We start from the raw sequence: 16,092 nt of genomic DNA, 5'->3' as shown, positions 1-16,092 counted from the left end.
TGGTTATGTTTCCCAACCATGGACAAAGAGTTGTTATTTGATTAACGGGATCACATCATTAGATGAATGATCTGATTGACATGACCCATTCCATTAGCTTAGCACCCGATCGTTTAGTATGTTGCTATTTCTTTCTACATGACTTATACATGTTCCTATGACTATGAGATTATGTAACTCCCGTGTGCCGAAGGAACACTTTGTGTGCTACCAAACGTCACAACGTAACTGGGTGATTATAAAGGTGCTCTACAGGTGTCTCCAAAGGTACATGTTGGGTTGACGTATTTCGAGATTAGGATTTGTCACTCCGATCGTCGGAGAGGTATCTCTGGGCCCTCTCGGTAATGCACATCACTTAAGCCTTGCAAGCATTGCAACTAATGAGTTAGTTGCGGGATGATGTATTACGGAACGAGTAAAGAGACTTGCCGGTAATGAGATTGAACTAGGTATTGGATACCGACGATCGAATCTCGGGCAAGTAACATACCGATGACAAAGGGAACAACGTATGTTGTTATGCGGTCTGACCGATAAAGATCTTCGTAGAATATGTGGGAGCCAATATGAGCATCCAGGTTCCGCTATTGGTTATTGACTGGAGACGTGTCTCGGTCATGTCTACATTGTTCTCGAACCCGTAGGGTCCGCACGCTTAAGGTTTCGATGACAGTTATATTATGAGTTTATGAGTTTTGATGTACCGAAGGAGTTCGGAGTCCCGGATGAGATCGGGGACATGACGAGGAGTCTCGAAATGGTCGAGACGTAAAAATCGATATATTGGACGACTATATTCGGACATCGGAAAGGTTCCGAGTGATTCGGGTATTTTCGGAGGTACCGGGGAGTTACGGGAATACGAGGAAGAAGCAATGGGCCTTAATGGGCCTTAGTGGAAAGGACCAGGAGGTGGCGCGCGCCCCTCCCAAGCCCAGTCCGAATTGGACAAGGGGTTTGGGGCGCGGCCCCTCTCTCCCTTCCTTCCCCTCTTCCCCCCTTTCCCCCCTTCTCCTAGTTGGACTAGGAAAGGAGGAAACCTACTCCAACTATGAGTAGGAATCCTACTCCCTGGCGCGCCCCTCCTAGGGACGGCCTCCTCCCCCTTGCTCCTTTATATACGGGGGCAGGGGGCACCCCATAGACACACAAGTTGATCCACGTGATCATATTCTTAGCCGTGTGCGGTGCCCCCTTCCACCATAATCCTCGATAATATTGTAACGGTGCTTAGGCGAAGCCCTGCGACAGTAGTACATCAAGATCGTCACCACGCCGTCGTGCTGACGGAACTCTTCCCCGACACTTTTCTGGATCGGAGTCCGGGGATCGTCATCGAGCTGAATGTGTGCTAAAACTCGGAGATGTCGTAGTTTCGGTGCTTGATCGGTCGGGCCGTGAAGACGTATGACTACATCAACCGCGTTGTGCTAACGCTTCCGTTGTCGGTCTACAAGGGTACGTAGATCACACTCTCCCATCGTTGCTATGCATCACCATGATCTTGCGTGTGCGTAGGAATTTTTTTTGAAATTACTACGTTCCCCAACAGTCCGTAGGGCGGGGGGAGGAAGCCGTCGGCAGCGAGTTCATGTCCGACGAGTCCAGTGAGCCGCTCGACGACGCGTCGAGCCGGTCTTTGGGTGGGCTGCATAAACATATTCGACATAAGGGAAAGCTGTGCAATAAACGAATACTATGAAATCACTCCGGTATCCGGATACTTACGATTTCGCCAGGGGCTTGGCCCTGGGCGGCCACTCTTCCTCATCGTCGTCGGCGTTGGTGGAGTAGTCCGGAGGAGGGGTTCTCCCTCTCTTGGACCCCTCGGCCTCCCCAGTTGGGGTGGCCTTCCTTTTCTTCCCTTCCCCCGCTGGAGGGGGAGGGGTCTCTTCTTCCTCCTCCTCATCTTCGTGGGAGGAGTGCGTCTTGGATTCGTTGGATGATGAATCCGACACCTCCGGGCACCGGGCACTCTTTCGAGTCCCCGTGGCCTTCTTCTTGGCCTTCTTCTCTGGCACCACATAGGGTGCCGGAACAAGCAGCTTCGCCAGTTGAGCGTCCGCTGGGCCTTCGGGCAAAGGAGCCGGACAGTTGATCTGTCCGGACGTCACCTGCCAATCCTGTCAAAGGAAAGGGAGCTTAGATCCCGCATGGAGTCAAACTATGAAACACTGATACCCTGTAAAAGGAAAAAGACAGCTTACCGCAAGAGCGTGACGCTGTGCACTGAATCCGCGATCCTCGGTAGCGGATGCGGGAGCCACGGTGCCCTTGAAAAGCACCTTCCAGACATCTTCGTATGTCGTGTCGAAGAGCCTGCTCAGAGTTTGGTGCCGCGCCGGGTTGAACTCCCACAGGTTGAAAGCCCGTTGTTGACACGGGAGGATCAAGCGGATGAGCATAACCTGGACTACGTTGACAAGTTTAAGCTTCCTGTCCACCAGGGTTTTGATGCATGTTTGGAGTCCGATCAGCTCTCCTTTTTTACCCCATGACAAGCCCGTCTCTTTCCAAGACGTGAGCCGCGTTGGGGGTCCGGACCGGAACTCAGGGGGTGCGACCCATTCAGCGTCGCACGGCTCGGTGATGTAAAACCACCCCGATTGCCACCCCTTCAGGGTCTCCACAAAGGAGCCCTCAAGCCATAGGACGTTGGCCATCTTGCCAACCATGGCCCCGCCGCACTCCGACTGGCTGCCACGCACCACCTTCGGCTTGATGTTGAAAGTCTTAAGCCATAGGCCGAAATGGGGGCGGATGCGGAGGAAAGCCTCGCACACAACGATAAACGCCGAGATGTTGAGGACAAAGTTCGGGGCCAGATCGTGGAAATCCAGGCCGTAGTAGAACATGAGCCCCCGGACAAATGGATGCAGAGGGAAGCCTAGTCCGCGGAGGAAATGGGGGAGGAATACCACCCTCTCATGGGGCCTGGGAGTGGGGATAAGCTGCCCCGTTTCGGGAAGCCGGTGCGCGATGTCGCTAGCCAGATATCCGGCCTTCCTCAGCTTTTTGATGTGTCCCTCCGTGACGGAGGAGACCATCCACTTGCCTCCTGCTCCGGACATGGCTGGAGAAGGTTGAGGTGAGGAGTGCGGACTTGGGCGCTGGAGCTCGAGTACGCAAGAATGGATAGGCGAAGGAGGAAGAAGGCGTAGGTGAAAAGATGGATCATTATCCCCTTATATGGGTGGACGCAACTACATGTCCCCACCAGCCTGATGAAACTCGCTTATCTCCCAAGCGCCATAATCAAAGGCGTGGTTGGGTTACCCACGCCCGTATTGATGAGAATCCCGGAATAAGGGGACACGATCTCAGTTTTAACAAGACGTGCCAAGGAAACCACCTCGCATAACGCGCTGAGATGGGACAGTAAAACGGTTCGAATAAAAGCTTGGCCGTGGTGCGATGTCACACTACGGAATACGTCAGCAGATTTGATTTGTGTAAATATTATTCTCTCTATGGCAATATGTGAAAAAACTTATTTTGCAGAGCCGGACACTACCTTTGTGTTCAAAATCTTCTATGAAGTACTTGGAGGAGGAACCCGCCTTGCAATGCCGAAGACATTTTGCGTGCCGGGCTCGTCGTTATTGAAGCCTGGTTCAGGGGCTACTGAGGGAGTCCTGGATTAGGGGGTGTCCGGATGGCCGGACTATACCTTCAGCCGGACTCCAGGACTATGAAGATACAAGATTGAAGACTTCGTCCCGTGTCCGGAAGGGACTTTCCTTGGCGTGGAAGGCAAGCTTGGCGATACGGATATTCATATCTCCTACCATTGTAACTGGCTCTATGTAATCCTAACCCTATCCGGTGTCTATATAAACCGGAGGGTTTTAGTCCGTAGGACAATATACACATCAACAATCATACCATAGGCTAGCTTCTAGGGTTTAGTCTCTCTGATCTCGTGGTAGATCAACTCTTGTAATACCCATACCATCAATATTAATCAAGCAGGACATAGGGTTTTACCTCCATCGAGAGGGCCCGAACCTGGGTAAAACTTCGTGTCCCCTGCCTCCTGTTACCATCCGGCCTAGATGCACAATTCGGGACCCCCTACCCGAGATCCGCCGGTTTTGACACCGACACAAGCATATGGCCAGATTATTATGCCTTGTAGAGATGAAAGATCATGGCAAAAGATCAACGAAATTGAAGTGAAACCACCTTAGTATGAAAGACATGTTGGTAGGTCATCTAAGAAGAGAAGACAAAATCCTGTTGAGATGGAAGAAGGGGCAAAGATGAGCAGACATGGCACTATATCCCATTGCAGTGTGTGCAACTCAACAGAGCACAACAAAAGAAAGTGCCCAAATAAAGGTCAACAAGGGCAATCACTCAGTGTTGATATGAGACCACAAACACAAGGAGGACAGAAGAGGAAGCTACAAGTGAAGAGAAACATTCTTACATAGGTACAACAACATTTTGTTTCTCTATTTAGTAGTTAGCTCATTTCATTCTTGCAACTATTGCTCATACTCTATTTATAGGAATCTGGTACAACAAGTGTTGGACATAGGAAGCAACGCACTCAAACTACCGTGCTTGAAACACTCCTTCTTCAAGTATGTTATTATGTCTTAACATCTCATTTCCCTGAAATATGTTGCATTGATGTTTGATGCTTCTTTGGTTATAAGCAGGCTCAAGCATCGCAGCAATCCCATGTGTCACCAGGCCCTATTCCAGAATCCGCCTTCATTGCTCGCAACAGAGATGCTTTGCAGCCCACTACAGCTACCACATCCACTGTTGGCTTAAAGAAGAAGCAAAAGAAGAGGGTTACAAAGGCCAGTATCACTGAATATAAGTGAACATGTTCTCACTTTGGACAGAGAGCTTTTTGGACAGACAACAGCTCTATTTTGGGTAGTATTTAGATGATGCCAGCTAGGTGTTGAAGTAAACCTCATGCATGTGTTGCTGTGGGTTTATCTGCACCTTCATATGTGCATTTTGAGGTTCTCATGTAATAGAAACCTAAATTACTAGCTTTTATTTCGAGCGCCATGTAATTCACTATTAGTTATATGTACCCAATGCACTTCGTATTATTGTTGTGAATGTGGCCAATGCTATCAGTTGTGTCAATGTTTCAGATGATATTGTGTTACAGCTTCCATGTGTGTTGTAGTTGAGACATTGGTTCAAGCACAACAATTTATTGCATGGTTGAAGTGAGCTACCAGGGTTGGTCCTCACCATGGTTGAAGTGAATGAAGCATGTGAGCTTGCAGCCATGGAAGAGGAGAAAATGAGGAAACGGAAGTGAAGTGAAGAAAGGAGCAGCCTTTCTGTGTTATGTACATGCAGGGGGGTAAATGCAAGCCCACCAATCGTTTATAGCGGGAGTTTTGCCGCCAAAACCGAGTCATCCGATGTGGCAAAGTTCAAAGTGCCACGGGTGCAGGTCAGGCTTGGTCCGTCGAATTTAGGACCGGCGGTGGCACACTTCAGAAAGAAGTAGGACTCAGATATGCGTTTTCATAGTTTTAGGACTAAAGTGACACACCTCGAATACTTTTAGGACCAGTGGTGGATTTTACTTTACATTTTTCAAGACTGCCTTTAACTATTGATAAGATTAATTGTACATGCGATGTACAATGTGCAAATTATATCATTGAAAGCTCCATCCACGTACTAATTTGACTGTATGCTTTATATAATTTGCATGTCATATATTATTGCTCTAACATTTGCTAAAAGTTAGCCTCGAAAAATGTGTTAGGTCCTATATAGATGGATAAAGGGAGTATATTCTTATGGTAGGCCCAATTTAATTAGTTTGTCAACAACACAGGCCCACTAGCTTTGCCCCATGACTTTAGGTTGACTTCTGTGTATCTGTGCTCTTCATAATCATGTTCCTTCGGTTCCTTTGATTTGTTTCATGCTTTGTCTGGTAATCCGTGGTGGTGGTGGTGGGGGGGGGGGGGGGGGGGGGGGGGTATCATGGGATTATGGGGCCTAAGAAACCTACTGGGCTAGCGTAGAGGGATCCGCATGCCCGATGATTGAAATTCTAATGTTTTGGCGGTTGGCTTGGGGTAGTCAAATAGTTCGGTAAAAGGTAAGTGTGAGAATCAAACATCTTGGAGCAAGGTGAATTGGAGCTTGGGCTGCAATGAGCCCAGATATATGTAATTAAGGAAAAAACAAAATAAATGGGAGAATAAAGGGAGTAGCAAACATTGTGTTTGTTATTTTCATATCTGAATATTTGTCTTTTTTACTACCAATATATAGGAACGTGCATTACATGAAATTTTCAGGTAATCACATCTATGTGTAGATGCCAAATCTTTTGTTGAACCCTTTTACACTTCAATAAATTATTTCTGACCTATACACTTATATAAAAGGCTAACATCATACTTATTAGTATGTTTTTGAAATATATGTATCCATGTTTTTTTATGAAACTTATTGGCAAGTTTAATATTGTAGTACTAGTCACTAGTCATGCCATAGTTTTTTTTTTGAGGATCAATGCCGCTTTATTGATTAAACGTAGCTAGGGATCTCATCAGAGAGAACCTGAAGAACAGACCCCGGTGGAACAGACCACCAAACATTACAAACTTCATCACCTAAACCTACTTTAGCTAATTTATCCGCGGCACCATTCGCTTCTCGCTTCGTCCACGTGACCCTCACCTGCAGGAACTGGTTAAGCAACTGCTTGATCTCTTCAATGCTAGGCCCCAAAGTCGAGAGGTCTTGTTCCGTTTTGTTGATCGCCGCGACGACTCCCAGGCAATCCAGCTCGACATGAAGGTTTTGCACATTAGCCTCACTAGCCAGCTGAATAGCATGCTGGCACGCCGCCACCTCCACTATCTCAGCGCTCGAGGCTTGATCGGCAAAGTAGCAAGCGGCAGCCCTGAAGCCTCCGTTGTGATATCTCAGTACCACACCCGCATCTCCCTTTCCTTGATCTTTGGAGAACGCTCCTTCAGCATTGGCTTTGATCCAGCCCTCCTCTGGCGCCTCCCATCTTGTCCTCGCACTGGGCCCTCGAACAATTGTGGGTTTTTCATGGACATTTCGCCATTCTTCTATCAGCCGCAGCACCCGCTCCATTATTTCATGTGGCTCTTCTATCTGTTTTCCATCCCGGGCTTCATTCCGAGCGAGCCACAACGCATAGACCGACTGGACCATCACCAATCTCTCCATAGTTGCAGTCTTGCAAAATACTCATGCATCCGGTACAACTATGCATGTTACTTTCAAAAACTCTACGCGCGCCTAAACTTTGATACTAGTACTGATGGTGTTGCAAATTTTTAACGGAAAGATATATTTAATTTCAATTGTTACTTCATTATTATCCTGCAAGGGTTTGTGTCAGGTTTAATTAACTTGCGTCTTTTATTTTATGTGTCCCTGCATGAAGTTATCTCGAACTCGACATTCATGTGCCGAAACGCCCAGGACAGTGTGGAGAAGACAAACGTGGTGTGGGGACCATCCAAGGGTTTCAAGCACTTCAACTTGAAGAGGCTGGGGGTTCAAGGGTTTGAAAAGGAAGACAAGGTGACAAACTATATAAGGCTAGTCATGGAGCGAGCTGTGGGGCTGAAGAGAATCGTGCTGCGTCGTGAACTCCCATGTGAGAGCTGCCACGACTTTGAAAGAACATCCCAGGTGGATCAAGCTAGAAGGCGTCAGGTTAAGGAGCGACTCACCCAGGGATCCTCCTCATCTGTGGAGATAATAGTCCACCAGTCCACCAGATAGGGTGAAGGAATGATGAGTCTCATAGCGCTCACACGCTCGCAACAGCTAGAGTGATGACTCCGTATGATGCCTGTCCAGTCGTAGTTTTAACTTCTAGAGTAGTTATTAATTGCTTGAGAATACATGATTGTGTGGACCTCGCAATGTAGTAGCTAAATTATGATGTGTGTACTGCAATCTGGATGCATGCTTTTCCCTTTGAATTTACCGAGATACTGACTACCTACTGGCTGTGTTGCTTCCTGCTCAAGTCTTTGGGAATGTTTGCTATCTGACGAATTTGTCTAGTCAATACGAACATGTGAAAGCAATGGAAGCGAGATTGACCGTGATAAGTACTCACCAAAGCTCCCATAATACGCTATGGCCGGCCGGTCATGTTGTTTCTTCTTCTTCTTCTTCTTCTTTGGATGGAAAAATGTCATTTTTTTTCAAACGGAAGTCTCCAGTCCACTCTAGCATGTTGTTCTTCATTACGACAGCTTCAGACAGTTTTTTGTTTCCACTAGGAAGTGGTATTGTTTGACCAGCTATAGTAATAGGCACCACTAAAAGGAGGCACAGGGGAAAGAACTTCAACAAATAACTGTATAATGATTTATTTTTTAAAGAGAGGGGGTTCCCCCCCGCCCCATTTTATAGAATGAAGCAGACCGCAACCAGTCACAGGAATACAAAGTTTTCGAATGACCTGAACACTACAAAGCATCTACCCTCGCAGGAAATAACCTACAGCCAACATAGTAGTTTACGCCTAAGCCAACAAAGCATAATGTCCAAACCGAATTATTACAGATGTCCAACGGAAAGAAAGGGAACGAAGAAAAATGGATCCAAATCAGATCTCCAGGAATGCTCCACCATCTCCATCGCCCCGTTTTTCAGTTGCCCACCCCCCCCCCCCCCCCCCCCCCCACAGCCTCACTTCCAAGCAATCCGGAGGAGTTCCCCACGCCGTTTGTCCAGCAGTAGGATGCATCGCTGTAGAAGCTTTGCTTGCCCATCGTCGCAGAGAACCATCCATTGGTGTAAAAAGCAGCTTAGTTTTGCAGGAATGCATTTCACATTTTTCCACTTGCGCCCCTGAAAACAAAATTCATTCTTTAGTCTCCACAAGCTCCACAAGGCAGCAGTTGTAACCATATTCAAAACAGCTTTTTCTTTATGTCTATGCCAGAAGGACATAATTTTTGTAAAACAGGATATTCTACACTTGCTGGGCCACCACACAATCAAACAACAAGTGTTGAACGGTTTCGAATTCCGCACAGAATAAGCATGAAGGGTCTTCCACTTCCCTCCTCTTCGCAAGGTTATCTCTAGTAAGTATCTTGTTATGAACACATAGCCACAAGAATACATGAATGTTTTGTGGGCATAGGATTTTCCACATCTTAGGACTAATGTCAGAAACCACCCCACCAAAATTGATTTGTTTATAAAAAGACTTGACTGAAAATAGCCCATTTGGTTCTAAACCCCAGATTGGGGTGTCCATTTCATCTACTGGAGGGTGTTGTTTGACCATACAGACAAACTGATCCCAGCGTTCCATACCAAGGTGATCAACACACCTCCTGAATGTTAGTTTCAGTTCATTCCCGTCCCAAACCTGGGCTACAGTGTTGTCAGTCTGGTTACAAATACAAAATAAATCCCAGAACTGCACCTTAAGGGAACAATCCCCTATCCACACATCATGCCAAAAACTAATGAGTTTTCCATTTCCCAATTTCCAGGTATAGATAGTTTTTGCAGCTGCAAGCGCCCAAGTAATGCTCTTCCAGAAGGTAGAGCCCCCTTCACTTTTAGCCCAAAGGAGATTGGGGGAATTAACACGATATTTATAAAGCAGAAGCTTAGACCAATCTGAATCAGGGTTATTAAAAAATCTTTTCCCCCAAGAAGCTAATAAGGCCATATTATATTCTTTAATATTGGGCACCCCCAAACCTCCATACTCCTTCCTTCTAGTAATTAACCCCCAATTCGCTAGGTGGTACTTGTGTTGATCTCCCAGGTTTCCCCAAAAGAAATGAGCCATTTGGGAGTTAATTGCATTAATTGCCCACTTAGGAAATTTGATCATAGACATCAAGTAAGCAGGAATAATGATCACACAAGCACATAGTAGGATAATTTTGCCTTTATAAGTGAGGTATCTCCCCAGCCAACCAGAGATCCCTTTAATGATTCTATCAATGATAGGCTGAATATCTTCTCTTTTTAATTTATCATAGTGCAGAGGCACTCCCAAGTACTTGATAGGAAAAGAACCATTTTTACAGCAAAAAATTTGAGCAAATTCCTTAGCAATTGCATCATCCATATTTATAGTCATGAGATCACTTTTATGGAAGTTGATTTTCATCCCAGACAGGTTTTCAAAACATGACAGAAGCCATTTAAAATTTCTTGCTTTTTGGACATAATTTTCTAGGAAGAGTATGGTGTCATCTGCATACTGCAGACTAACCACACCTCCAGGGATCACATGAGGCAGAAGCCCAGAAATTAGACTTTGAGAAGCAGCTTTCTTGAGCATTTTGGTAAAAACATCAGCAACTAGATTAAACAACAGGGGCGAGTGTGGATCCCCTTGTTTGAGGCCTTTTCCTCCTACAAAGTAGGGACCTGTTGTATCATTAATCCTCACACTGAAAGTGCTATTAACAAGAGTGCTTTTGATCCAAGAAATCCATTTTGGACCAAAACTCCTCGAGTGAAGCATATCAAACAGAATTTCCCAACTAACTCTGTCATAGGCCTTCTCATAGTCTAATTTGAGAACTAAACCTTGCGATCCCGATTTTTTAATCTCATGGATCACTTCATGTGCCATCACCACACTCTCTAGTATGTATCTCCCCTTAATGAATGCAGTTTGATTAGAAGAAATCAGCCTGCACCCAACAGGTGAGACCCTATTGGTCATGGCCTTAGAGAACATTTTAATCCCACAGTTACTCAGACTAACAGGGCGAAACTTCTTCATCTCCCTGGCATCAACTTCTTTAGGAATGAGCACAATCAGGGCAAAGTTTAATCTTTGTAAATCCAGTTTTCCTGTTTCAAAGTCTCTCACCAGGGCCATAAAGTCACTTTTAATAACATCCCAAAAGGTTTGATAAAACAAGAAAGATAGTCCATCCGGGCCAGGGGCACCATGGGCATAAGACCCAAATATTGCCCCTTTAATCTCCTCTTCAGAAAAGTTTTTCTGCAAGAGGTCGTTCTCTTCCTAGGTAACTAACTCATTTTCCTCCCAAAAGGAAGGACCAAGACAGATTTCGTGCTTGTTTTCAAAACAAAACAAGTTTTTATAGTAGGTAGTAGCTACCCCCAGCATTTCCTGAGTGGTGTATACAGGACCATTTTCTCCAATAAGCTCAGATAAGTGGTTTTTTCTGTGTCTATGATTGGCCATCGCATGAAAATAAGCATTATTTTTATCCCCATCCATAATTCTACAGTCTCTGGAGCGTTGCCACAAGGCAGTCTCTTCTTTGCTCCAAATCTGTGTGAGCTCTTTCCTAATTTCCTCCATTCTAATCTTATCTCTGTTATCAATTTGATTTCTCTTAGAAAACACATCAAGAATGTCAAATTCAAGTAAAAGCTCTCTCTTATCGCCATCATTTTGCAAACCTGCCCACAAAAGAAGGAAAGTGCATATGTAACAAATCAGCTCAACATGAGCCAATAGCCGAATAATAACTTCATGCTCTATTCCAGTCATGTTCTTCCTCCTGCCAACCTCCGACACAGTTCGGGCCGCTTTCCTCCGCCACCCACGTCCAGCGGCCGTGCTGCACCGCCCTTGTCAAAGCTGCCACCTCCACTGGTATATATGTTCCCGAGAAAATATCAGGTGATACAAGAGTTTAGGTGCTACCATGATACAAGCTTTCGTGAGCCATTGGATCAGAGATCTAAGGGTGACAACCATGTTTTTGGACTTGCACGTAAATACCAGATTCTTGAAGGATTTTTCTGCAAAGTTGCAGGAGCTCTATTTTTGTCCGTTGGATATCTGATCGAACGGTTCGCGTGAGTTCGTATCACGGGAGCTTCTCCTACTCCCACTAATGGGTCAACGTAGTGGACACACGCTATAGGCCATCGCAATGAGAGATGTAACAACTGTATATCTCTCGGTGTGATGGCCTAGCCTGGTGCGTACTTCTAACACTGTAGCCATCTGAGTGTGCGCTGTGGATGAGAGGCAGGAATGGAATGGGGGGCAAATCCGATTATCCGTACGACGAAGAGTGCACCAGCAAAGCAAGTGGGCCGACTCCATTTTACCGGTAGGAAGAGGGGTTCTCGCTCCAACTTTGAAACCATCTAGAAGGTATAAATAAGTTTTTACCAGTTTTGGCAACCTTCTAGAATGCTGACTATTTTGTTCTTTTTATTGTTGTTTCTTTTACAATTCTTTTTACCTTTTCTAGTTTAATTAGAAAAAATTGTAAGTTGTTAACCTATTATAAAATCATGTACCTCCTTACGAAAAATTAATTGAGTTTCAAAGTATGTTTGGGATATCAAAGAATGTTCATATTTTAAAAAAAATTCATAACTTCAAAAAAATGTTTCCATTCTCAAGAAAAAATAGGAATATCAAAAAACAAAATCAAGTTCTCAAAATTTTGTTCACAATTTTTTAAAACTCACATTTTCCAGAAAATAACTTAAAATTCTAGAATTTGTTTTGTGTTTTCAAAAAATGTTCACGTTTCGAGAAAATGTTCATAATTTTGAACAATGTTCGCATTTTCAACAAATGCTCAGAATTCAAAAATGTGTATTTTTTAAAAAAATCACAATTTGAAGTTTTTAACATTTTTGCAAAGCTATCGAGTTTACAAAAAATGTTTAAAGTTTCAAATATTGTTTGCATATTCAGAATATGTTCAGAATTTCAAAAATTGTTTGCATTATCAAAACAAATGACGGTTTTAAAAATATGTTCTCAAATATTATTTACTTTTGAAATATATTTTTTCATGATTTTTTGAAAAATTGAATGTAAACAAAAAATAACGCTACTGTACTGAGCATACTACAACACCTACCATCTCACGACAGTAGCCCAATCGAAAACAGGAAACCAAGTCACAACCAGTACACTAGGCACATGGTCCCAATTGCCTGCCTCTTTCTTGGTCCATCCCTTCGGTACCCTATAGCTCACAGCATGAGATAGGTTGTGACATACCCCGTCTTACTGTGGCTGCTGGCACGAAGTTTGTCAGGGCTTCTTCCTCGAGCGCTAAGTGGTGATTCGACATGGATTCTACATCTTTAAAACCAAGCCAAGGCTCTTTATTTTGGCGGTGTGTATGATACTTGGGGCTCCCTAGGTACATGGTCAGGCTCAGTCAGGGTCGCTCTGGGCGTGAGGCCACCTATTTGACACAATAGGGGGCTCTCTTGAATAGAACGCTGATTGCTATACATATCAATGTAGTTGCCTACAGACCTCATCGCCAGGGTGGCAGGGTGCTGACCAATTAGCGTTAGGTTCAAGCACACTATGTTTTTTTGTTTCCCCTTTTTCACCTATATTTTCTTTTCTCACTACGTAAGGTTCAAATAAACAATGAAAAAATGTTCATTATTTGAAAAAATGTTTGCCGATTAAAGTAATGTTCACAAACCTAGAAAATATCTACATAGTTCAAAAAGGTACTCAAATGGAAAACAAAATTAAGAATTTCAAGACATGTTCATGAATTTAAAAAAAATCATGATTTAAAAAATGGTCATGGGATTGAAAAATGTTAGCTAAATAAAATTTGCAAAAATTAGAAAAAGTTGAATTCAAAATTTTTTTCAAGAATTTTAAAAATTACATGAATTTTTAAAATGTGCATAAATTAAAAGATGTTCACAATTTGGAAAAATGTTCAGGGCATCCAAAAAATGTTGAATTAAAAAATTCTCGTGAATTGAAAAATGTTCAAGAATTTGAAAAAATTTCAAATATTTTTTACAAATCATTGTGAAGTTGAATTTTAAAATAAGTTATTTAATTTTACAGGAAGTTCATGAATTAAAACGAAAAAAAATTAAAAAGGAGAAAAAAAGGTTAGAAAACTAGAAAACCAGATAGAGAAACAAAAATAAAAAATAAAAAATTGTTCGGAAGACTCCCAAAACCGGGTGGAAGCTTCCCAAACCAATGTCAGAAGCTTTGTAAAACCACCCCATCACTTCCGCTAATGAGATGGCTAGTGGAGTTGTTCGAGCGGAATGAGGGACGCACTTCTCAGTCAGCGCTGCTTATCATTTCTTTGTTTTATTTTAATTTTGAGCTTTTTGCCATTCCAGGACTTTTCTTGGAAACACTGTATCGATGCATATGCTTACAATATGCACACACTTATCTCTATGAACACAACACACACAAGCTATCCACAAGCTTGTAAAATTCGCCCCTGCAACCTTGTAGTTGACGCAATGTAAAAAATTAGAAAATATGCGAACACCCATGTCAAATTTAAAACTTGAATTAGTGTGAGCTAATGATGCCACAAGAAACCTAACCATATAAACTAAGGTTGGTTCACCTACGAGGACTTGTATCAGACCCTATGTTGTGCTAGTAGACTTGTGGGCTTCATAATTGAAGCCGTACACACCCAGCAATGAGACATGCATACAAAAGGATTTTTTTCAAGAAACTTTCAATTTATTCATTTTTAATCATGGCAGTACAAAGAACAACAGAGGTAATAAAAATCACAACCATGTTCGTGACCACCTAACAACGACTACAAGCACTGGAGCGAGCCGAAGGCGCGCCGCCGTCATCGCCCCTCCCTCACCGGAGTCGGGCAAACCTTGTTGTAGTAGACAGTTGGGAAGTCGTCGTGCTAAGGCCCTATAGGACTAGCGCACTAGAGTAGCAACCATCACTGATAAAAAAACGTAGATCAGAAGGATCAAACTTGTAAATACCTAAACAAAAACGAACGAAGACCAGATCCAAATAGATCCACCGAAGACCAGCACCGACCGAATCCCGCAAAAACCGACGGAGACAAACCTTCACACGCCCTCCGGTGATGCTAGATGCACCATCAGAACGGGATAGAACGTGGGAGACATTATTCCTACTAAAGAAGGTTGCCCCCGTCACACAACCCTAACCAAGATGCTGAATCCAACAAGAACGAGAATGGGGTCCCTCCCACCGGCGGAGGGGGGGGGGGGCGAGATCCTCTGCACCTCCATGGCCTAGAGGATTTTTTTAGAGCTGAAACAAAATCATAGTTATCGGATTTGATGTCAGGAACCTAGTTTGTTGTTTGATTCTTATAGGTTAAAGCAATAGTTTAATATTTTTTATCATTTTGATTAAAAATAAGTGTTTGTAAAATCGTAACAAATTTGTCTCGGATGGTCATAATTTATAGCAAAATATAAATTAGTATTTTCATGTGAAATGCATTTTTATGGTTACTTTTTGATATATTTGTCTATGTAGGAAAGGTCAAATGATTATGCAATTTTTGTGGCCAAATAATCTTGAAAAATACTCATTCGTATCCAAATATAATATGTTTTTATTTTGCCGTCGCCTCCTCCTCCTCCATAAAAAAGCTAGGGTTTCTGCCTCCCGTTGGCGCCGCCGCAGGTCCGCCTCCTTTCCGGTGCCCCTAAGGCCATGGGGGCGTGGTGGATCTCGGCAAGGGCCGGGGGAGGGCTTCGTTTCTAGTTGTTTCTTTCAGTTTTGCTAGGGTTTGTGTCCTGCTCAGGAAAACGAGACGACAGCGGCCCCCTGAAGATGGAATGAATGTCTCCCCGCCTAGCCCCCGTTCCGACGGTGCGTTTATTACTGTCAGTGGGCATGTGGAGGTGTGTCTCCGGTGGATCTATTTTTGGTGGATTTGCTCGGATCTCGTCGTTGTACGTTCGAGTGTCTTTGGGTTGGATCCTTCTGATCTACGTTATTCTTCATCTACGACGATTGTTGTTCTGGTGTGTGGTCCTATGGGGCCTTAGCACAACGACTTTCCGATTGTCTACTACAACAAGTTGTGTCCGACTCTGGCGATGGAGGGGTGATGACGGCGGCTCGCCTTCGGTTCACTTCAGTGCTTGTAGTCGTCGCTAGGTGGTCTACGGATCTGGATAGAATTTCTATTATTTATGATATTCGTTGTACTGTCATGATGGAAGATGAATAGATAGAAAATTTTCTAGCAAAAAAAATATAAGATGGTTTTTAGGCTAGTTTAGCCTTATAATAGGTATAAAATATAAGATGTTTTTTTAGGCTAGTTTAGCCTTAATAGGCAACACTGGCAC

At 43.9% G+C, this 16,092-nt stretch overlaps 1 protein-coding gene across 1 annotated transcript; it reads right to left on the bottom strand.

Moving 5' to 3' along the window:
- Window positions 1–6,534: 6,534 nt before the first annotated feature.
- LOC147977219 (uncharacterized) lies at window positions 6,535–7,209 on the bottom strand. Its single transcript, XM_087521099.1, has one exon. It carries the CDS (start codon window positions 7,207–7,209, stop codon window positions 6,535–6,537), a length of 675 nt encoding a protein of 224 aa, XP_087377225.1.
- Between the last annotated feature and the right edge of the window lie 8,883 nt (window positions 7,210–16,092).

Source organism: Triticum urartu, chromosome 4A (assembly GCF_056163025.1).
Source record: "Triticum urartu cultivar PI428250 chromosome 4A, HENAU_Tu73, whole genome shotgun sequence".
NCBI classification, from domain to species: Eukaryota; Viridiplantae; Streptophyta; class Magnoliopsida; order Poales; family Poaceae; genus Triticum; species Triticum urartu.
The sequence above is the reverse complement of the archived record's forward strand: the minus strand, read 5'-3'. Positions and strand labels throughout refer to the sequence as shown.

Bases quoted from the DNA above. Each gene is read 5' to 3' on its own strand.
- LOC147977219 (XM_087521099.1), bottom strand. From the start codon at position 7,209: ATGGAGAGATTGGTGATGGTCCAGTCGGTCTATGCGTTGTGGCTCGCT.